This window comes from Harmonia axyridis, chromosome 2, assembly GCF_914767665.1.
Source record: "Harmonia axyridis chromosome 2, icHarAxyr1.1, whole genome shotgun sequence".
NCBI lineage: Eukaryota > Metazoa > Arthropoda > Insecta > Coleoptera > Coccinellidae > Harmonia > Harmonia axyridis.
In genome coordinates this window covers 58,809,015-58,832,641 of record NC_059502.1, presented here as the reverse complement: position 1 = coordinate 58,832,641, position 23,627 = coordinate 58,809,015, and the positions used below count along the sequence as shown (strand labels likewise).

Genomic DNA, 23,627 nt, shown 5'->3' with positions numbered 1-23,627 from the left:
GAAAAACAACATGAACATCAACATGAACATGAGCATAAATAAAAATAGCATTAAAACAGCCACAAAAGTAGGTATATATGCTAATTTCTTACCGAATTCCACCAAAGTTACTTCAGTGTAATCCGACCATCCATGTTCATTACGAGATCTGCACCTAGTCTCGTAACTTCCTTCGTCTAATTCTTTCAAGGTATACTTGATAACATAGACACCATCATCTGTTCCATGTACGGTTGGCTTAACACTTCTCCATTCTGAATCCTGGAATTTGACAAAGTCAGTTTTACTCTTTTTGTATACATCTTACAAACTTACTCCTTTTCTTCTATATTGTAGTTCATGTTCAATGATTGGAGCTTTCGACTCAACTTTCCAAGTTAAAACTAAATCTTTGGTTGGCCTCTCAGGTTTGATGAATTCCCTAATAGCGGGGGTCTTTACCAAATTTATAGACTTCTCAATAGCCCCTAGACTGTTATTGGCTGAACATACGTATTGTCCAAAGTCTGATTCCCGCAATCCTTTGAGAGTTAGAATATGTTCATTGTCTTGATTACTCATTTTGATGTGGCTTGAGGAGTGAAGAACAATTCCATTTCTGAGCCATACAACATCAGCACGTGGCTTAGCTTTCACTGTGCACTTCAGTTCGGTGTCCATTTCCTTATCGGAATTAACGATGAACTCTTCGATACTAACAACTGGCAAATCTGAAAAACAAAAAAAAAATTATAATGGTCAGATTCCGCTGAATAGGCATTTGAAGGAGAATAGCAATAGAAGAATATGAGGAAGGTTTTCGATGCCTAAATCTTCTTTAAAAAGACCGAGACTATTAATTAGATATAGAGAAACTTAGTTAATCAACAGTAGCAAGAAGCCATTAAGCAAACTATCACGACATTAGAGTGTTTCCAAGGATATAATTTCCAGAGAACTGAAGAGGAGAGGTATAAAATATCATAATTAAGAGAACTGTTCAAAAAAACGGGTGTTTTTTTTCGAGGTATATAACTTTAAGTTGGCATTACTATTCAAGATGGCGACCCATTTAACAGCTGTCACGTGATTTATTCTCAGTTTGGTTTGGCAATTCATCATGAATAGACTCACGCCTGAACAACGCTTGCAAATAGTGCAATTTTATTTCGAAAATAATGGTTCTTTGCGGAATACGTAACGCGCACTACGTACATTTTATTTTGTTTAGCTTAAGCGCACTTCTGGTTGAATGGCTACGTCAACAAACAAAACTGCCGCATTTGGAGTGAAGCTTATCCTCAAGTAAATGTCGAAACACCGTTACATCCAAAAAAACTGACTGTTTGGTGCGCTTTATGGGCTGGTGGAATCATTGGTCCGTAATTCTTCAAAAACGATAATGGCCAGAACGGTGTACTTTCTGTGGGGATATGTAAAGTCATTGGTCTATGCGGATAAGCCACAAACCCTCTCTTGTCCATTTGGAAGACAACATTCGCCGTGTTATTGCCGATATACGGCCACAAATGTTGGAAAAAGTCATCGAAAATTGGACGTCCAGATTGGACTACATCCGAGCCAGCCGTGGTGGTCATATGCCAGAAATCATATTTAAAATGTAATGCCACAAGATCATCTTGCGGATAAATAAAATTCATGTCAATCGAATAATCCATCGTTGTTTTATTGCAATTTGAAGTTCCATAGCTCTAAAAAAACCCCCCTTTATAAGCTAAATCAGTTAACTTCAATACCGAGATATTGTCGTGCTTAAAGGTACCTATATTCATTTTTCAAATAAAAAAGTCATCACCGTGAATGATGAAAAGTACTTTACCCTGAGTAATTCCGAAATTAAAGGAAACGACGGATTTTACACCGACAATAATTGTTCAGACAATGTGTAATTCAAGCCGATAAATTTATATTTGGGTGCGCTATATCAACTGGAGGAATTACCAGGCCTTATGTGGGACAAGTTAAGATAAAATTGATTAAATGCTCACAACATACCTTCTGAGTGCTCCAAATTCACCACAAGCTGGGAGAATTGAATATTTCGAGCTATTTTGTCTAGAAAAGTATATAATGAAGGTTGGAAAACGGAAAAGGAACAACAATTGAGGAAAACTATGTTTTCCTTTTTGCATGAAGTAATTTGTCCAAAAACTTTTGAGATTTACGTTTAAAGTCAATGAAAATTAGCGTCGACAAAACCTCCACTATGATAATAAGTATAAAAGAAGATTGTGAAACCCAGTTCCCCAAAAAAAAAAAAAAAATACCATTAAATGGTACACAGATGATTCACAAATCACGGCAGGGACTGGCACCAAATACTCACTCTCGTTTGGCCGTTGTCTGTCTTTCAGGCAGAGAACATATAGAAAGATGTGTGGAAATTGACCTAGTTAGAGAAGTACGAAACAGAAATATGATATAGTGATACCTATATTCTGACAGTCAGCTGCCTTCAAAGCATTGAGCTCACATACATATCATCAGTTCTAAAAGGGTATTGGAGTGCCGAAGAAAACTGATCGAAATAGACAAGAAAAACAATGTCTTTTTAGTCTGGCCTCTCGGTCATTTGGGTTTCAAAGGAAATGAAGAGGCTAACACTCTTGCCAGAAAAGGAGTACAAATTCCTTTCATCGGCCCAAAACTTTTCTGTGGTATGGGCAAATGCACCTTCAAGAAAAAGACTCAGGAGAAGGAAAAAACTGAAAGAGAGGCACTCTGGGTAATTCCAAAAGGTTTCTTCGAAATGTTGACACTGCGAAATTTAAGAAGTATCTGGATCTCAACAAGAATATACTACACCTCCTCACTGGATGCCTTACAGAACATTGTCGCCTCAGGAACAATTTTATGAGAATTGATGTAACAGAAAACGACAAGCGCAGATTCTGTGAGGAGAAGGCAAAATCCAGATCACCTAGTGACGGAATGCCCCGCCATCACTAGCCAAAGCAAAATCTGCTTTGGACAAGAAACTAGCCTTGAAGCCATCCCAGATACTGGAACTGGAAGGTGAGCTGTAGATTTTGTAATGGCGAGAATAGCTCTGATGGTGGACATAATAGTCCATCAGGAGAACCCTTAGATCTAAATCTATGCCAATGGATCAATTTAATTTGAAGTAGGTACTCACGTGTCAATGTGATATTGATATATTCAAGGGATGGTTTTCCAATCTTATTGTCAGCAAAACAAAGATAACGGCCCTCGTCCCTACGGGTAACACTAGGAATGGTGAGTACGTTTCCGGTCGCATCGAATCTTTCGTTGACAGTTCTTCCTTCTTTTATTGTTTCTTTGTGCCAAGAAATGACAGGTTCTGGATAGCCTTTAGCGCGACATGTCAGCACAAGCTCAGCTCCAACTTTCAGCTGAAATTAGAAATTCTAAATAGATAAATAAGTTTTTTCTGTGGAAATACTTTTTTTAAGATAATTTATTAAATATAGCTTTGAGGTTAATCAACTGGACATTGATATCGACTACAGGAAATTGAAGCATTTTCAACTATTAACTCCTCAACATCTCAAATTGTTGTGAGGGTTTCAAATCATGTTTGTTGTTCTTTTGTCTTACTAATTGATAATATTTCAGCTCCCTGAAGATGGTCACAATGATGACCGAAAGCTAGGATGATACAATAAATGAGATAGATCTTATAGAGCTTGACTACCACACCCGATATCCCCAAATTATAGCTTTGAGGTGTTTAGAACAAGTAATAGTTTGAAATGTGGTAAGAAAATCAGTTTCTATCAGATCCATAAATTTAACGGGCTAAAAAGAATGTAATATAAGAACAAGAAATTCTAAAATTGCATCATGATAATGACTTGAGTTAGGAAGTTGAGTATTAGTACCGATAACCTATCGCTGCAGGTTTCAAGAAATCACTGTAATGTTGCATGATGTTACTTAAAAAGAATTAACTGAATATATAAAAACCAACAGTCTATGTTCTTCCTAACAACAATAATACATTGATTTTGTAGACCTAATTGCTTATTCTATGAACTATTCAGATTGGGCAGTATCTTCTTGAAATATTTCATTTTCACTGAATAAGTCTTCAAATACTCACAGTTGTTTCATTATTCTTGACAGATAATTCGGTCACGATTGGGGAATATTTGACCTTGACTTCGTGGGTAATTGCAGCCTTATTCCGTTCACTAACCATAGAGACGCATCTATACTGACCAGCATCCTCTTTTTGTAAATTGTTGATTTCAAGTGAGTCTTTCTTAAGATTATGGTTAGCTTTCGCATGCAGTGTAACAGCATCTTGGAACAGGATGTCGTCGTTCTTGTACCAAATGATAACGCTGTCATCTGAAAACATTTGGATGATCAAGTATTGAAGTGATAGAAAAAAAACTAAAGTGAAATTTCCTAAATCTCCATCAAAACTGACTATATCTACCAAAGTCCTCTGCAGAACTTGTGATTTGTATGAGACTTTCTGAGGAAATAGTTTCGTAGGACATTTCTTCATGATCTTCAGAGCTGAGTGCTGCTGTTAATTGCTCTATCAATTGAATATTTCAACCACAAATTCTAAAGCTGAGCTTCAACTAGGTACTATGATATGTATAAGAATTCAAAATTCAACCTCAATAATTGGAACTGACAAATGTATTTACACTTGTTTAGTTATTTCTAAGCATACGTTTTTGTTATTAATTAATAGACATAAATGAAATTTTTGAGGCCATTTATTTTCTCAATTAATTGAAATCGGACATATGTTCCCCCTAATGTTTTTTTTGTTAAAATTACATGACCTTTCATATGGCAAAGTTTGTCAATGAGGTATTAAATGAACCTGTATATAGCTTCACATTCTATAAGCTTGATTTTAAAACTAAGATTATGTATTATTTATCGATTTCATTCGATTCACTTATTATGTATTAAGATTGTATTATATGTTTGTGTTAATTTTCTCTTAGAAATAGCTTATTATTTTGTACTTCATTATATATGACTAGTTCCATACATTCTTTGTAATGTCGAAGAGATCAATAAATAATTTGAATTTGATACAATGGTGTAAAAGAAATCGGTTTCACTTGAAACTCTAAATTAGTATGTTTGTGTGAAATTCGAGTTATACTAGTTGACTATCCAAATCCTGAATTCGCTCTGAAAGCATGTAAATACATAGGAGGTGATTTATTATATCATTTTTATGCGTTATTTTATACAGATGAGGGATTGTGATCATACAATTCTCCTGGAATTCGGCATGAACATTGGAGTGATTGATGTTGTTATTCTTCATATGAATGCAGAATTTCATATCGATAGAATTCGTACTTTTCAGATTATCAGGAAAACCACATTTCGGACATATTTACGGAATCTTCAGTCAGATTTTGTATATTAACAAAATTGAACAGGTATTCGAGATTTTAAGCTTCTAGGTTGTTCCACCCAGAAGTGATCGGCCAGACAGAATTGAGAACTCATCAACAAATTCGCCAAATGAGAGTAGAAACTTTTCTTTTGAGACCCATTTCTGGCTCGAAATTCTAAAAAGACAGACATCTTGACGAAACGAAATGTTCTGGGAAAGACCACTCGAAAAAAACAATAGAATTATCTGGAAGAGCATTACCAGATACGATTCTTATTATTAGAAACTAGCTGGCCATCCCGGATTCGCACGTTCTGTCAGGCAACTCAAAATACATCCTTCGGAGTGTCGAATTATACTCTTGCCCGCCCCAGCTTTGCGCATTCTGCCAGGCAATCCAAAATACACCCGTATAAGTCTCGAATTATACTCTATGATTGTTCGCTCAGTAGGAGGAAAAGGAAAGGCTCTTTTTTTTCCGTACGATTTTTTCGAAAATATTTAGTTGTATAAACCATCTCATAACACTAAAGAACACAACAAAATAATAATTAATGAGGAAAAACCGCAATTTATAACTTTATAAGTAGTATGTGACTAAATTTGACATTTCTAGAATTGTAATGAATTATTCGTAATTGAAAATTGTATTGGTTTATGGATTCCTCAACAATATCAACAAAAAATTATTTGTAATTCATGAAATGTAAAATTTAGTTATCCAAACATCGAATCTGTGTTTTCCGGAACTCACAGACTACTCCACACAGTGAAGAATTGCGGTTTTTCCCTCGAATTTTCCTCATTTAAGGATCTTCCTCGATAACTCTTAAATTATTCATTTTAGGTATAGGGTTTGCTTAATTAACCTATTTTCGTACGTAGAATCGACTGAAATAAGAAAAAATATAGGTTCTAATTTGAAAATCTTGAGTTTTGATGAATCCGATTTGTCCAAATTCATGATCTTCTTATATACACCCTGTACATTTTTGGTCGAAACCCCAAACAGTCTTATAATACTACATATTTGCAGAATCGAAAAAGAAAAAAAATTTTTTCGAAAAAAGCTTTTTCTACCGAAATATTGAAAAAAATGTGAGTCTTAATCGCCACTATTTCTCTCATAAGAATCCCATTAACTCATGAACCATTGAGTGTTTTTTTAACTCACGGTATGGCATATTGCTGAAATTGTCATCAAAAAAGCTATCTAATGAAATATGCAAATTTTCAGCTCAAAATTATGTATAGTTTTCTATAAACGTCTAATAGGCCATCCCGTTGTATCACCCTGTATATATAGATTCAGTGGGTACTTACTTCCTGGAGTTTTGCATGGTAAAACGATGGAATCTCCAATGTTATTCTCGAAAATAGAAGGCCGCGTCAGAATTACCGCAGGTTCTTCTACGCGATTTCTATTCTTCTCAGTAATTGGCTCAACATTTTTCTCTTCTTTATCATCATCGTAGTAGTTTCCAGTATCAGTATCTCCTTGCATGTCTTCATCACCCTCGCTGTCCGCTGGATAATCGAAATCATCTTGTCTGCTGCTCAGTGGTATAGCGGCATGAACTGAAAAAAAAAATTCCAATAATTATCATCAATATAACAAGACACCCTTATTCGTGAAGTCAAAAGATGAACCCCTATAACAAACTTCAATTCAACTAGTCTAGATGGGACAATTAGAAGGTTTGAATTGTGGTTGGAGGCCATATATCTGTCAACAATATAATATGAACGAAGGGTTATTTTTTCAGCTGGCTGAAAACCTCATAATACTAACGACGTATTCAGAGAAGACCGAGGAGGGTATGCAGAGAATCATAATATTGGTTTATTATTTCCAACAAAAAACGTTTAAAATTGTCAAAAGAACAAGAATTAATATAACAAATTGTCAAATCGGAGTTTAATTATCGAATGCACTTCAATTATGATGTCAAATAATTAGGTATATATCAAAGATGAATCTAGTTATGATCCCAGATCTTGATAAATAGGAATAAATTGCCTATCTTTGAGCTTTCGTCCAAGCTATTAAATGATCAATATATTATTGAATAACTTGAAGTGAAAAAACAATAAATCTAGCTTGTGTTTACAATTTTCACGAATATTGAATATACTAGTTTGGTATTCCATAAATTCCATAGTATCGAAAAAAAATTATTATTAAATAGTTAAATATGTGTTTACTTATTAAGTACCTAGTGAACAAAATGTTACCACTTCATAAATGGGAAAAGCTTATATTTGTAAATGAGCTTCACTCCTATAATACTAAAAGAGCTTCCATGGTTTATGTACCAAAGGCTAATATCAGTGAAAAAGTCTTTATTTCGTGCTGATTTAGCAAAGTATAACACATTGCGATATTTCATTTTAATTTCAACCAAATTTTATAACACACTGCTATTGTAAAGGGTTTTTTTTTAGAGCTATAGAACTTTAAATTGCAATAAAACAACGATGTATTATTCGATTGACATGAATTTTATTTATCCGCAAGATAATCTTGTGGCATTACATTTTAAATATGATTTCTGGCATATGACCGCCACGGCTGGTTCGGATGTGGTCCAATCTGGACGTCCAATTTTCGATGACTTATTCCAACATTTGTGGCCGTATATCGTCAAGGGTTTGTGGCCTATCCGCATAGACCAATGACTTTACATAGCCCCACATAAAGTAGTCTAGCGGTGTTGAATCACAAGATCTTGGAGCCCAATTCACAGGGCCAAAACGTGAAATTAGGCGGTCAACAAACGTGTCTTTCAATAAATCAATTGTGGCACGAGCTGTGTGACATGTTGAGCCGTCTTGTTGGAACCACAGCTGGACATCATGGTTGATCAACTCAGGAATGAAAAAGTTAGTAATCGTGGCTCTATACCGATCACCATTGACTGTAACGTTCTGGCCATCATCGTTTTTGAAGAAGTACGGACCAATGATTCCACCAGCCCATAAAGCGCACCAAACAGTCAGTTTTTCTGGATGTAACGGTGTTTCGACATACACTTGAGGATTAGCTTCACTCCAAATGCGGCAGTTTTGTTTGTTGACGTAGCCATTCAACCAGAAGTGCGCTTCATACGTATTCCGCACAGAACCATTATTTTCGAAATAAAATTTCACTATTTGCAAGCGTTGATCAGACGTGCGTCTATTCATGATGAATTGCCAAACCAAACTGAGAATAAATCACTTGACAGCTGTTAAATCGGTCGCCATCTTGAACAGTAATGACAACTTAAAGTTATATACCTCGAAAAAAACACCCTATATATAAAATTTGATCTATACATGTTATAGAATTTAGGCAATTAACAATAGAATATACTAGTATTACCTATATGCAACAGACTGTTATAACAGTCGAACTCGAACAGAAACCAAGATATAGTGAAATATTATTTCGAAAAAAAAGATCGGAAGTCCTTTAAGATTTTTTTTCTTATGGTTCTCGAGATGCTTTCAGTGAGCATCGAATTTGGGACACCCTGAACAATGAATATATATGGAAAGCTTCGAAGTATAATTATATCTGAAAACCTAATAATGGTGTGAAAATAATTTATAAAATATTTTGAAACCAATTATTCTCAGTATTCATGAAAAAATCTGTTTATTTCCAGTGATAATCATCTATAAAATTTTTCTCAATTCCCCCATGGTTATCAAATGATGGTATCCACTATGGACCATAATTTTACCTGACTAAATATCGGTGAGTGATTGATGATCAGTATCACAAGGGATTTTCTGAGAATGGAGAATGCAAAATGCCACGTCATTCATATTATTACAATGAGATTATTTGGACATCCCCATCACTTATTTAGTTCTTTTCAGATCAACAATAAGACTTACCCACATCTTCAGTTGAAGTTCATATCTAATTGGAATTATTGTTGGAGTCAAGCATGAATGGTTTTGAAAATCATTCACATAATGGAAGGGGTTTAGACTACTCATCAGTTAAGTTTTATTTTCTATCCTAGACAAGGATAAAAACCTTTCAGAAGAACAGGAGAAAATTATTGTTTGCATTCTTAGTAATAATTCTTAAACCTTAAACACCTTCAAACTTTTCATGTCTATACATGAATTGAGCAAAAAAAACAGAAGTGGTTGTACACAAATTCATGAAAGAATTAGTGTAGGCGATGAGAAAAGAATAACAACCGAATACACATTTTAAAATTTTATCTGTCTGTACTCTGTACTCGCCAATCTCCGTAACTTGTAGCAATATTTAGGATTTGTTTAATTTTTATCAGAAAATATTATTATTTTTGTTAGGTTTATTTGCTACTTCACCCTGAACACCAGCTCAGTAAATTATCAATTCTTCAAAATATTGTCAGAGATTTCTTCAACGTACTATTGAAAATTAGTATATTCAGAAATTGAAACTGGAATCAATTTATTTTGAGACCTTGATAAACTTCCTTACTTATGTTTTTTTTTATGAAAATCGCAAGCTTAATCAGTAATATATGTATAATTTCTGATACAATATATCCATTTCTTATTGTTGTCTTGATATCCATTTCTTATTTGGAAATATCAAATAATATAATATCAATTCAACTATGGAACAAATTGTAGATTTCGAAATAATTATGTGAAAATGCTTTTTACCTCATCTTCATAGTTTGTGAGTCACTAATTAGCTAATTATTGATTTTTTCAGCACTAGTGTAAAAAGTGTAATTTCCGTAATTGTGTAATAGTGCGGAAATACATAGTTATAAGTGCAGAAGCCACGAATTCAAAATACAAAAACAAGCCAGGAAGTGGAAGTAGCGAGTTTTTGAATGAACGAATGTTGGAATCAGCCTTCTGTACAAGTAATGAGTATTATACAATATTATATCTCATTCACTGAATTATTATTGAAATGAAGTATGTCCATAAATATTGTTTAGTGATTTTTGCATAGAAAAAAGTTGGTTGGCAGAACACAAATTTGTCAGATAATAGATGAAATGAAACTGAGATATTCCAGCACGATTTTGTTCTACAAAGTATGGCAGAATGAACAGATTTGACACAGAATAAAAGAAAATTTATTTTTTACACATGTAGGTGAAAATTACACGTTTCACAATATTTTCAAATTGAACAATTTGAACATGTTCTTATATTCTGAGAATTGCTATAAGCATCCAAATAGTGACAAATGCGCTAATTAGTTATTTCTCGTGGGAAGTTTTCGACATTTTAAACACTAGATAAAATATCGTTTGTAGAGTTGAAAAAGGAACAAAATTTCGGAAACATTAGTTTCACAATAACTAGTTAAATAATCTTTTCTTCAGATATAATTCACGGAACCCAATAAAAGAACCGCAGTCATAATAATGGATCTGTAACGGCCAAAATCAACACACTATGTTTGAATTAACCTCGGAATTAGCGACCATGTGTTGAATTCTTAAAGTTTGCCGCTATCGTTTTAGTGATCTTATTTCCTTGACGTCTCTCTTGAAGCTCCTTTGCCGTTGCTTTATACGAGCTGCCGAAAATAGGTATGAACCAACTTTTGATGATATCGCATTCCAGACAGTTCTCTGTTTCTGGGAACCACACTCAACTTTAGGTGTAGATATGTATTTTATACATATAGATAAAGATACTCAGCAGTGTTAGAAGGTGAAGGAAGGAATAAGTCCTTCATATCGTTTTTCAGCAAAAAGATAGTGTAGTTAATCAGTTACTCAGTTGACTAACTATCCCACTGGAAAAATTGAGGGGAACGAACAAAATCTCAACGAAGTTTGTGGTTAATTTTCTCTTGAACTCTTTTACCGATTTTAGCTATTATTTTTTTGAGTTTACTTTTTTTCTATTATATACAGGGGTTAACAAAACAATTCATAATGATAAAAAGATGAAAAAATCAATGAAGTAAATTAGAAAAATGTAACAAACAATTTATAACTAACTTATATCAATAATTAGAAATATGCATTTTCATTGTCTTGAAATGGACATTTACTCAATGGAAAATTGATATAGTATAAGCCCCTATAATCAGAAAATGTCTTGACCGACCGATAGGACCAACTGTGTTATAATAGGTGAAATATTTATTAATAATCATATTTCTTATTTCTGATCTGAATTTTGTTCGATTACGAGTTCAAAATGATTCATCTAATATGGAATGAAAATATCAAATTAAAATTATATTCGACCCAGTTCTAAGTCCCAGAACGAGGTGAATGCCATGATGGAGAGACCTGTTGAATGATATGTCAATAGATATAAGGGTATAGAAACGAATTGGATCAAGGTGAAGTGAGATTGACGATGAATTATATGGCATTTTGCTATTTTTAGGAATCAATGTGAAATATATAGGTATTCATTTTTATGGATCATAAATTATTATAGGTGTTCAATAGATGATAAAATGTTATGGCTATTGTGATCTCATTCTTGATTGAAGTATGGCTACACAGAATATTGATTGATAATACATATTGTGTAGATATTTCTTATTTTCTGTTTTTTAAGCGACATAAGAAGTTGCGATGGTTGTTGTTTAGTGATGAAGCTCTATTCTGTTTATATGGCTTCGTCAATAAGCAAAATTGCCGTATATGGAGTAAAAACAATCCTCAAGCCATTAACGAATCATCATCATCCATTTAAATTGACTGGTTCCTATGGTTTACACGCTTATTTCTTTCTTATTTCCTTATTTCTTTCGAAATGTTACGGTTTCGGTTGTTTTTTGTTTCCAAAAATTAAGCATACATTATATTCTAAAAATATTTGCCATATAGCGCGCTTAAAAATCAATTTAGTGCGCAAAATCAATTTGGTAACAATTTAATTTACAGAAGTGGTCCTGTTAACTGACTCCTCGCGACTCAACGCCTCTCGATTGCTTTTTATGTTAAGCCATTGCCTTAGAGTAATAAACATAGATAGATGGAAAATATGTTATTTTCAGTAAGCAAATTTTGTCCCCAACATGAACTATCAAATTTGACATGGAGCGCGCGGAAATGAAAAAATAGTAGTGATACGATATTTCATTCAATTCGCGAGTTTCTCCACAAAGAATGCACTTCTTACGTCCCATAGTGAATAAAAGATTCATATTAACTCAAAATATATTTAGATAAATACCTAAATATATCAGAAATTCAGAAAATAAATTTTAGGCGCGCCAAACGAGGTGAAACAACCGATGACACTAGGAGAGCCAAAGTTGCGAAACCTTGGATTTCAGCAGGTAGATACAGAAAATAATAAATATTCTGCTCATTATAAATTCGACAATAAGGAAAAATATCGGATTCCAAATATTCAAATTTGCATATTCAATCGGAAATCACTCGAATAAATATATTTAATTCAATATAATATACATTCATAACGATGTAGTAAAATTGTAAATTTGAAAATATATCACAATCTGACAACGTAATCTAACCATGTTGGGAACATGTAAAAAATGCGTATACTTCCTCTATCTTTGTTAATTACTCTATCATGAAGAATTTCAATTTACAGGACCATTGAAATCAACCAATTTGGACTAAGCCAACGTTTCGTCTACATATTTAGACTTTATCATGGCAAGTTCATTCAATCGAATAAAGGTGACTAATCTGAGTACAGAGAATAATGGAAATTAACAGTTACATTTTGCTCAATGTATAAAAGCTGAAATAGAATGACATAAAACATAAACACAAAAAAGTCTATTATAAAATTGCAATCACCTTACAAAGTCTAAATTTAAAGACAAAACGTTGACCAAGTTCAAATTGGTCGAAAGATGAACTTGAACTTCAAATTGCAGGAACTTTCATTGAAATTTAATGTCACCATCAAAATTTTAATCTTCCAGTAGGAGGAGCCGCCACCGTTTAATGGAGGATTTCAATACGGCATTAGATTTTAATGAAAGCTCCTGCAATTGGGTGTAACTGTTTTAGAGCGGTCGTTTAGCAAGCAGATCACTCTATCATTTCGTGATAGCTCAAAATGCTTGCAATATCTTGAGCTGGGAATTTTCTCTAATGATGAGGTTCTTATCACTAACGATGAATCCGTTCTCAAATTCTATGAAAGAGCGCTCAAAAGCTCTTGACTTCCGCGCTTTCCTAATTTTTGAGATATCATCAGGGTATTTTTTTAGGATAGATTTTTCCTTGGAATCCCCTGAGGAAAACTGATAGATCGAATTCGATAGAAAAAGCATATTTTAGTAGGTGTGCTCGATCAATCAGAGCACGTGCGCCGCTCCCGAACGGAAGTGGCCGAATTACGTCCATAAGCCTTCAAAGACAGGAAGTTCCTGTGTTTCGACGTGTTCGAACAACATGCGGCCATTTTCTGGGCGTAATTCAATTTGCTTTCCACATGATGCGTCTGCAATTAAAACATTAAGTTGGACAGTTGAATAGTAATAGGCTCATAGTTGTTTCCTATATGAATTGCAACTTTTTTTAATGGGAATGATAATGAGTGTGATTGCATTCTTTGGCAGTGAAAGTACTTCACCAAATTGTTGAATCTTTGCAGTTTTGGGATAAAGAAAGGCTTGTTTTCGTTTATTTTGTTTCTCCTACCTGGGTATATGGACTATTGAGTATCGTAGATAATGACCCTGTTCCCCATTTGGTAGGGTCTTAAGAGTGCTCTTTCATCAAATTTGATGATTCGGCTCCAAATACGAAAAAATACTGAATATTTCAGAGATGATATATACAAACTAGTCAAGACTTGGCGTGCAGATGAAGATTAACAGTTTCAAACTTAATGAAAAATTTCTTGTTGATCATATCAGCATAATCATAAAAAATCTAAACAAAATATTGAAAGGAATTGATGTTTCAGTTAAAAAAGAATTGGCACAGTCAATTTGGAATTTCCAATTTTTTTTCTGGCAATAATTTCAGGGTAATTTACTACCATATTGAAAAAGTGTTTGCTCTCCAATTGTAGTAGAAATCTAACGGGTTCTGCTAACGTAACGTTAAGCTGACAGAACCAACAAGCTAATCGATTTTTTTAGGCTCTCTTCAGGCTAATTCATTACCCTCTTACGAAATATTTTGCTCTTCAGTTTAACGAGATATCATGGGTTCTAGTAGATTCACTAAACTGGCAGTACCAAATATAAGAACCGATATCTATAAGTTTGAATTCACTATCAAATTTGTTAATTTACGTTTTCAAAGAATAAGATTACTTGTACAAAAATTTTGGACAATTTTCAAGCTAATTAGTTTGAAAATTGACCTAAACTAAAGAGCGAAACATGTACTATATAGTACATATAGTAGGGTGATAAATTTATCACCCTACTATACGACATGTTTCGCTCTTTAGTTCTAGGATATATCCTTGGTTCTTCTAGTTTTCCTCTAAGATGATTGCACCATCATTTCATGCTTACGTTTGAACCTACTGTCAAATTTCTTGTTTTAAGTTCTTTAAAAAAATCCTGGGTTTTGCTAGCTTTACCGTCATAACCAAAACACTTACATAATGATTTTAGGCTCTATTCAGGCTGATTCAATATCCTAATACGAAAATATTTGTCCTTCATTTGAGATATCACGGGTTCTATTAGATTCAGCCTGAACTGGCATTACCAAATGCCAATCTCATTGCACCAAAGGCTCATTTAAGTCTCTCTTGTGAACCCAGTGCCAAATTCTTTGATTTAGGTTTTTGTAAAAGAATTCTGGCTTTTGTTAGCTTCACAGTTGAGCTCCTTTTGTGTGGAAATTTATGTAGTAGCATACTATAAAGAATGGTACCTATTGAATAAAAACGAGCGAATTTCTTCACCCTACAATGCGCAGAAGCACAGAAATATTTTATATCATAGTTATGAGACGTGAAAATCAAGCTACCCAATGAAATTTATACAAATAAATATTCCATCTAAGAACTTCAATAGACCGTTATTTCGAAGAAAGCTTCATGTGTGGCCTGAGCACATTGAAAATTGAATAAGCACTTCAATTTGTGCTTATGCCTTATTAGTACCTTAATGCATTATAATGAAACACGAGCGTGTAAATTATGCATGGAAGTAGAATAGGGCAATCCCGCTTATGAAATGTTGGCAATTTTAGTGAAGACCTAAAGAAGCTTACCTGAAGGATATTTATTTTGGTTAATTCATATAATACGAATTTTGAACAAGACCCATAATTCTGTTTATGGTATTTCAATATCAAATAAATAATATTAAAAATATTAACAACATTAAAATCAAAAAAATCTCAGATAGAGAGATAACTTCTCCACCTTCAATCAATATTATCAACCTAATGTAGTTGTTTCTTTGAGGACCACTTATTCTTACTTCACCCATAAATTGAATTTACTGCCTGAAGAACAATCGACGAAGGATAGGAGGAAGGTTCTGAAGTTATAAAATGAATTTATTCAGTATGTTGTAAAACAGTTACGACTTGACGTCAGACAGTTGTTATCAAGGTTCAAAAGCTGCATGGATTGATTAAAACAAAATACTAGGTTTTTTGTTAGTGAGGTTCGTTTGAATATTATCGACAAAACCACTATACGTTTCTTGACCAAGCCTAGGTGAAAAATCTGGAGAATTGTCAATAAAACTATAACTGAAAGAGTAAAAATTTATTCTGGAGAATTTCTATGTTCCAGAAAATATTGAGCAGATTTCGGTAAAATTTTTTGTGTACAAAAACGACATTGATCAACTCGGTTCTTAAAAAAATGAACCATATAGTTGCGTGAAAATATATTTTTATCTTATTTCAGCGAAATGACATGGGGTTAAAATTCATTAAGCGCATTTGAGCATATTTGTAGATCAGGGGCACGTATTTCCCCTAGGTAGAAATATTTTTCAATTTGCTTCAATTGGTAGGTACAGATACAGGGTATCCAATTCGATGCACACTGAAATCTTCAAAACAATAAGGCTCATAGGAAAAATTTTCAAGAACCCCGATCTCTTTTTTCGAAATATTAAAAAAAAAATATTTAAAACCGTAGGTTTTAAATATTTTGGTTTCTGTGAGAGATATTCGAAAAATTCTAAAACATTTTTTACAGTGATCAGATCAAATAATTTATAATTTAATAGTGTTTTAGTATGTACGTTACTGCGTTGAAATAGTAACTAAAAATCCAAAACATGTTCGATTTTCGAAATATTGTAATTGTGAATTTTCTTCGTAACAACTTTTCATACACAAACATTTCCTTTCATGTTCAACATAACGAGAGGTGAAAATTCCTCATATCCTGTGTTCATTTTCCTTCATTCAATATTCTTGAACGTTGAATGACTTTGCTTCATTAAGCCTCCATGCAGAAACAAAATTGAAGTCGATTATTCAAGGCAATTTATTCACTTGAAAATCCGGTCATATAATAATGAAAGGAATTATTGTAAGATGGGAAGAGAGTGTTGAATAGTTACTGTGATTCCTTCCATTCCAGTTTTATTATGGATCGAATTTGTCAGTTCCTCAATTCGAGTTGTTTTGCATACATAGTTTTACTCAATTACAATAAGCAAAAATATTAAGATGATCGTCACCAGAAATTAGCAAATTATACTCAGTCATTTTTTTCAGAAACATCTAGATATAAATTAAATATAGAAAACATTATGAAAGAAAACAAACATTTTCTCAAATCGCGATGGAAAATTGTTTCGAAAAACACTTGAGGCCTTAATTTATTAACAAACACAAACAATTTTTGATTAAAACAACTCCAATAAGACTTCCAAGAAATACATTCATAAAAAAAAATCTCCAACTTTTGAAGAAAATACAGAAGCGTTGACTTTGTTTTAGGACGTTTTGATTTTGTATATAATAGCGTCGAATAGCTGACATCTATTTTGACGTAGAATTTTATATTCTTTGTTTTTTTCAGATTTAGTTGTGTATTCTTTGATATGTAGTCGTTTCATTTTCCGGTGAAAGAATAAAATGATTGCCTTCATATCATCATACTATGAAAACTTGAAAAATAATAAGAAACTACCTAGGAATTTCAACGTCAAAATAGATGACGCAGTATCTACCTCTAGAATAAACAAGTAGAATGGAGTGCCTCAAGGCTCAGTTCAAGGACCTTTACTCTTCAATATCTATACATACGATACATGCGTTTCAACAAAACCCAAGACATTTACTAGCCCTGTATGCAGATGATACGGAAGTAGCAATCAGACTGAATAAATATAGACGAATGATTCATTAATAGCAAAGCCAAGGTATTGCCCACAGAAAAGAAGACTAGAGAAAAAAAGAAGAAAAACGATAAACTCAAATTTAAAGATAGATGGAGAAAAATAAAATGGGAGAATTGAGTAAAATATTCGGGTAAAACACTAGAACCATATAAAGTACTCAGTGGATAAAACAAACTCAGCAATGAGCTGACTTAACCCACTAGCCAAAAAACCCACAGATACTTAGTTAGACTTTCCTGAAGAGAAACATTTTAGGAAGGACGCGTCGACATCCGAATAACGAGATAAAAATATAAGTTAACTACAACCCTGTCGAAGATTTGAGGATGCCAACCTATATTATAGACGTTGTGAAGATCATATACGTAAGAACATCAATTGAGTAAACCCAATTGAAAATATAAAAAAGAAGAGACTCACTTATGAAAGCAGAGGTGAATATCAAAACCACATGACAGATATCGTGAAAAACAAAATAGTCTGAAAGTTAATGGACAAATCGATGCCCTAATGATTTAGGGAAGTATCTACCACATGCATTGATTTTCTTATGGTAGGTAAGTATTTGTTCACACTAGAAGGCCTGATTTGAAACGAAATTTTTTACATGCAATCTAAACATAGAGAAATAAATATTATATTTTTATGTATGCTATGCGGAAAGACAACAATACGTTTGGTATTTGTGGTAATCATATAAAGGGTATTTTTTTAGAGCTATAGAACTTCAAATTGCAATAAAACAACGATGGATTATTCGATTGACATGAATTTTATTTATCCGCAAGATAATCTTGTGGCATTACATTTTGAATATGATTTCTGGCATACGACTGCCACGGCTGGGTCGGATGTAGTCCAATCTGGACGTCCAATTTTCGATGACTTTTTCCAACATTTGTGGCCGTATATCGGCAATAACACGGCAAATGTTGTCTTTCAAATGGTCAAGGGTTTGTGGCTTATCCGCATAGACCAATGACTTTACATAGCCTCACAGATAGTAGTCTAGTGGTGTTAAATCACAAGATCTCGGAGGCCAATTCACAGGTCCAAAACGTGAAATTAGGCGGTCACCAAACGTGTCTTTCAATAAATCGATTGTGGCACGAGCTGTGTGACATGTTGCGCCGTCTTGTTGGAACCACAGCTCCTGGACATCATGGTTGTTCAATTCAGGAATGAAAAAATTAGTAATCATGGCTCTATACCGATCACCATTGACTGTAACGTTCTGGCCATCATCGTTTTTGAAGAAGTATACCGACCAATGATTCCACCAGCCTATAAAGCGCACCAAATAGTCAGTTTTTCTGGATGTAACGTTGTTTCGACATACACTTGAGGATTAGCTTCACTCCAAATGCGGCAGTTTTATTTTTTGACGTAGCCATTCAACCAGAAGTGTGCTTCATCGCTAAACAAAATAAAATGGACGTAGTGCGCGATACTTATTCCTCACAGAACCATTATTTTCGAAATAAAATTGCACTATTTGCAAGCGTTGTTCAGGCGTGAGTCTTATCATAATAAATTGCCAAACCAAACTGAGAATAAATCACTTGACAGCTGTTAAATCGGTCGCCATCTTGAACAGTAATACCAACTTAAAGTTATATATCTCGAAAAAAAACACCCGTTATATAGTTTTGTCAAATATGAAGGAGAAGAAATAAGAGATTTGTTGACTAAATTTCCATACGCATACGTTGACCATATGACGTTGGCGGGATCATTTCAGCAGAATAATATTTCTGGGAGCTCTTAAAATCTCTTTATTTTTAGTTCTCAATCTGTTCGGGTCCTGTTCGCCTCTGAAAGCTTGTTTGCGTATAAACGTTATGGCTGGAACACATCAAGCATTGATAGGAATGAATATAAACAAGGATATTATTTCGGCAGAAATTATATTTTATTATGACCGTAGATAAGGCCACCCACGTCAAAACATATTTGGAATGTTTACAGTAGTCAGTATTATTGATTGAATTGATAACGAATATAATTTAGATGTATGACATTCTTGGCAAATTTCGAAGTGTTCTTAGATAGCTTCAGTCAGAAAAGACATTTTTTGTCACTAAATATTTATGATTACCTTCATGTCGAATTAAAATTTAGGTATTTACTAAAGGGTTTTTTTTAGAGCTATAGAACCTTAAATTACAATAAAACAACGATGGATTATTCGATTGACATGAATTTTATTTATCCGCAAGATAATCTTGTGGCATTACATTTTAAATATGATTTCTGGTATATGACCGCCACGGCTGGCTCGGATGTAGTCCAATCTGGACGTCCAATTTTCGGTGACTTTTTCCAACATTTGTGGCCGTATATCGGTAATAACACGGCGAATATTGTCTTCCAAATAGTCAAGCGTTTGTGGCTTATCCGCATAGACCAATGACTTCATATAGCCCCACAGAAAGTAGTCTAGCGGTGTTAAATCACAAGATCTTGGAGGCCAATTCACAGGTCCAAAACGTGAAATTAAGCGGTCACCAAACGTGTCTTTCAATAAATCGATTGTGGCACGAGCTGTGTGACATGTTGCGCCGTCTTGTTGGAACCACAGCTCCTGGACATCATGGTTGTTCAATTCAGGAATGAAAAAGTTAGTAATCATGGCTCTATACCGATCACCATTGACTGTAACGTTCTGGCCATCATCGTTTTTGAAGAAGTACGGACCAATGATTCCACCAGCCCATAAAGCGCACCAAACACTCAGTTTTTACGGATGTAACGGTGTTTCGACATACACTTGAGGATTAGCTTCACTCCAAATGCGGCAGTTTTGTTTGTTGACGTAGCCATTCAACCAGAAGTGCGCTTCATCGCTAATGAACGTAGTGCGCGATACGTATTCCGCACAGAACCATTATTTTCGAAATAAAATTGCACTATTTGCAAGCGTTGTTTAGGCGTGAGTCTATTCATGATGAATTGCCAAACCAAACTGAGAATAAATCACTTGAGTGCTCGGTCACCATCTTAAACAGTAATGCCAACTTAAAGTTATATACCTCGAAAAAAAAAACCCTCTATATATCAATGTTTGTCATAGGTAATGAAATGATGAATATGGCGAATTCTTTAAAAAAAATCCATTCAAAGTAAGATGCCTGTTACGGATTATCCAAGTGATCCGACAAACGTGTTGAAATTGCCTAATTTTAGGGCGCAGACATTTCCGAAACTACTTCTTCCACCAGGATGAATAAAAATTAATTGGCGTGAAGAAACATGGAATGTTTGGATTCCAAACGGCCATGGAAACGTGAGATCGTTTGAATTTAATTTTATTGTTCACATTTGACCTTACAATGTTGTATAGTAGCGCTCGTTCGGGAGGTGAGGGAAGAAATGGCCCATAATCTTGAAATGTTACGAATACAGCAAATTAACCTAATTGTTTCTACGCTTCAACATGAAGCCAGGATTTTTGGCGCTAAGTTGGTACAATTGTCCGGTATACTCACGTGGAGTTGAGTGCTTCCTTCTGGAAGTGCATCTCAAGTTTCTACAATTTTTACAGTGATTAAGAATATCGATCAAAAAATCTGTTCTGCAAAATTACAGATTTCGAACGAAAACTCCGAATTTTTAGGAGGAAATCCAATGTTGCAATACATAATGTAGAGAAAAACTACTGACCAAAAACTTAACATAAATATCTTGTTAAGATTCGTTTTCCCATGGAATGCACTTCTTTTCAAAACTTAAACATTTTTGAGAAAATCGTTTAAAAGGAGTCTATATCGTTTCAGCTAGGGATTCACGGCTTGATATTCAAGCTACTTGACTCAAGCTCAAGCTCAAGTAGCTTGAGCTTGACTTGAAATCAACTCAAGTTCAAGTCGAGTCATCTCAGTTGATCAGCCGAATAATTTGCATTTGAGAATACCGTAGGCTAATTGAAAATGAAGTTTCTCTGGTAATATTTTCAGAGATAGCAATCTCAACAGGTAAAGTCATTGATCTTCTTTTCTACTATTATGTGAAATGGTTGTACATTTATGGTGGCTTTGATCGATTTATGATTACCTGTATATTATAAGGGTCTAATGTGTCCACTTGATGAAGGCAATCTTATATCAGTAAGTGTCAAAATTATGACATCATTGTCATTGTCAGGCAAAACCTTCTCTATCTGATATACCTTTTTGATATACAGGGTGTCCCGGAAAGAATGCGATAAATGGATCCAAGAATTAAGGTCATCATGGAGGACACGTATCAAGAGGTTTCAATCGCCTCAGTGCCTTGGGATATACAGGGTGATGTTCGTCTCATGTGTGAAATGCGACAAACGGATACGTTTGTCGCATTCTTCCCGGAATTCTCTGTATACATCCTTGTTTAGAAATACATTTTCCAACTAAAAAAATATCAGAATCAACAAAAAGGAAAATGAATTATCTAAAACTATACAATTGAGTAAACGGTGAATAAATCGAATAATTATTGACTCTCGGAATTAAAAAATGTTTGGTTTTCGAATTAAATACATTTAGAGGGAACATCACCATGTGGCTGCTCAGTGAAAACGAAATTAGAGATATTTCGTCTTACAAATTACCGATTTTATGGGGATTTCACATAATTTCCTTGAACAATAATCTACATTGTAGAAAGTAAATATTTTTGATTTGGGAATGTAGAAAAAATTTTGGTAACTTTTCATTTTTCACAGAAGAATTGATGATATGTGCAATGTACAAAGCACTGATATACATATTTTTAAAAAAATCGTGAAAAAAGCATTACAAAAGAAGTAAAACTATAATTCTGTTGAAAGAATAATCTACCGTCATACAGTGCTGCCCTCTACTTATTTGCTTCGAAAGGAGAAAGAAGATCAAATTTGGTCATCGCAGGAGCGGCAGAGGTAAAATGAATGAGTAATATTTCTGTAGCAGCAGATTGAAATTCAGTTTGTACCTATATGAAAAAAAAATGTTCAAATATTATGAAGATCGTATTATCATTACTCCTCGTCTGTATAAATTGATCTACAAAAATAGCATAAAAGGTGCCTGAATGAACGAGAGCTCAAAAGTTCCTAAGGTCAAGTCAGCGGTTTTCTGATGGTCGATGAACAATGTGTACATAAATAAGACCTTCCTTGAAAGATAATTATGTTACGCTACCCAAAAAAGTACCTACGATAGAACTCTATACTAAAGACTTTGTAGAGTGAAGGACCTATAATTTTCCTTTACGCCATCCAGTACACAACGTGCAATTCGTGACATATCGTTTCATAGTATCTAACCAAGTAGGAAAACAACCAAATATTAGTTCCAAATTGTCCACGATTTTCATGAATATTAATCGTCAACTAACGAGACCTTGTGAGGATTTATAGAACCATAAGTCAGATAAAAAGCAAATTTTTCAGGTCTCCTTGGTTGAATGAGTTACCGAAAAGATAACATAATATAATAACTCCACTTATAATATGGTAAAATTCGAAACCCTACTATTATCTACGTGCCAATTTTAAGCATGGGTAACATCGACATCGTTAACGTAGTTTAACTATATAATCCCGATAAGTAGAAATTATTATAATCAATAATTTTTTATTGTAATAATGAAAATAGAAGTTACATATTTTCGCTGTTATTGTAGTCCATAATTGCTGCACAAATTTTGTATCGAATTGTCCTGTAGAAACTAAAAGTTGGAAATATCTCAAACGCTATGGGATAAAAAAAAATCAGGATAGAGATAGTACCTAATATATCCAATAGCCATCAAATGCATTTTCTCCAAACATAAGAATTACGAATATTTCTCCTAAAAATTTTCTCTTAGAATTTTGAAATATTAAATTAAGGTTAAAACATTTTTTCTCTTCAGTGATCAAATGGAGTTAAGGGAGAAGTTGAATTAAAATAATTTATACTAGATTTTGCCCACAACATTGTCCGCGTGGAATTCTATATTTAAATGATAACTTTCATCAATGATGCGTCTAAAATATTTGATGTTTGTTGA

General features: G+C 33.8%; 1 protein-coding gene across 3 annotated transcripts in view; it reads right to left on the bottom strand.

Annotated features, from left to right (window-relative positions):
• The window catches only part of LOC123672530 (lachesin-like), a 143,450-nt gene that overhangs the window by 4,163 nt on the left and 115,660 nt on the right, over window positions 1-23,627 (bottom strand). For all 3 annotated transcript variants that reach the window (XM_045606661.1, XM_045606659.1, XM_045606660.1), the window contains exons 2-6: window positions 6,686-6,940; window positions 4,085-4,335; window positions 3,137-3,374; window positions 316-710; window positions 93-261 (exon numbers count right to left, since the gene is read on the bottom strand). In XM_045606661.1, the coding sequence (XP_045462617.1) occupies window positions 93-261; window positions 316-710; window positions 3,137-3,374; window positions 4,085-4,335; window positions 6,686-6,940 (1,308 nt within the window). The remainder of the gene's footprint in view (window positions 1-92; window positions 262-315; window positions 711-3,136; window positions 3,375-4,084; window positions 4,336-6,685; window positions 6,941-23,627) is intronic.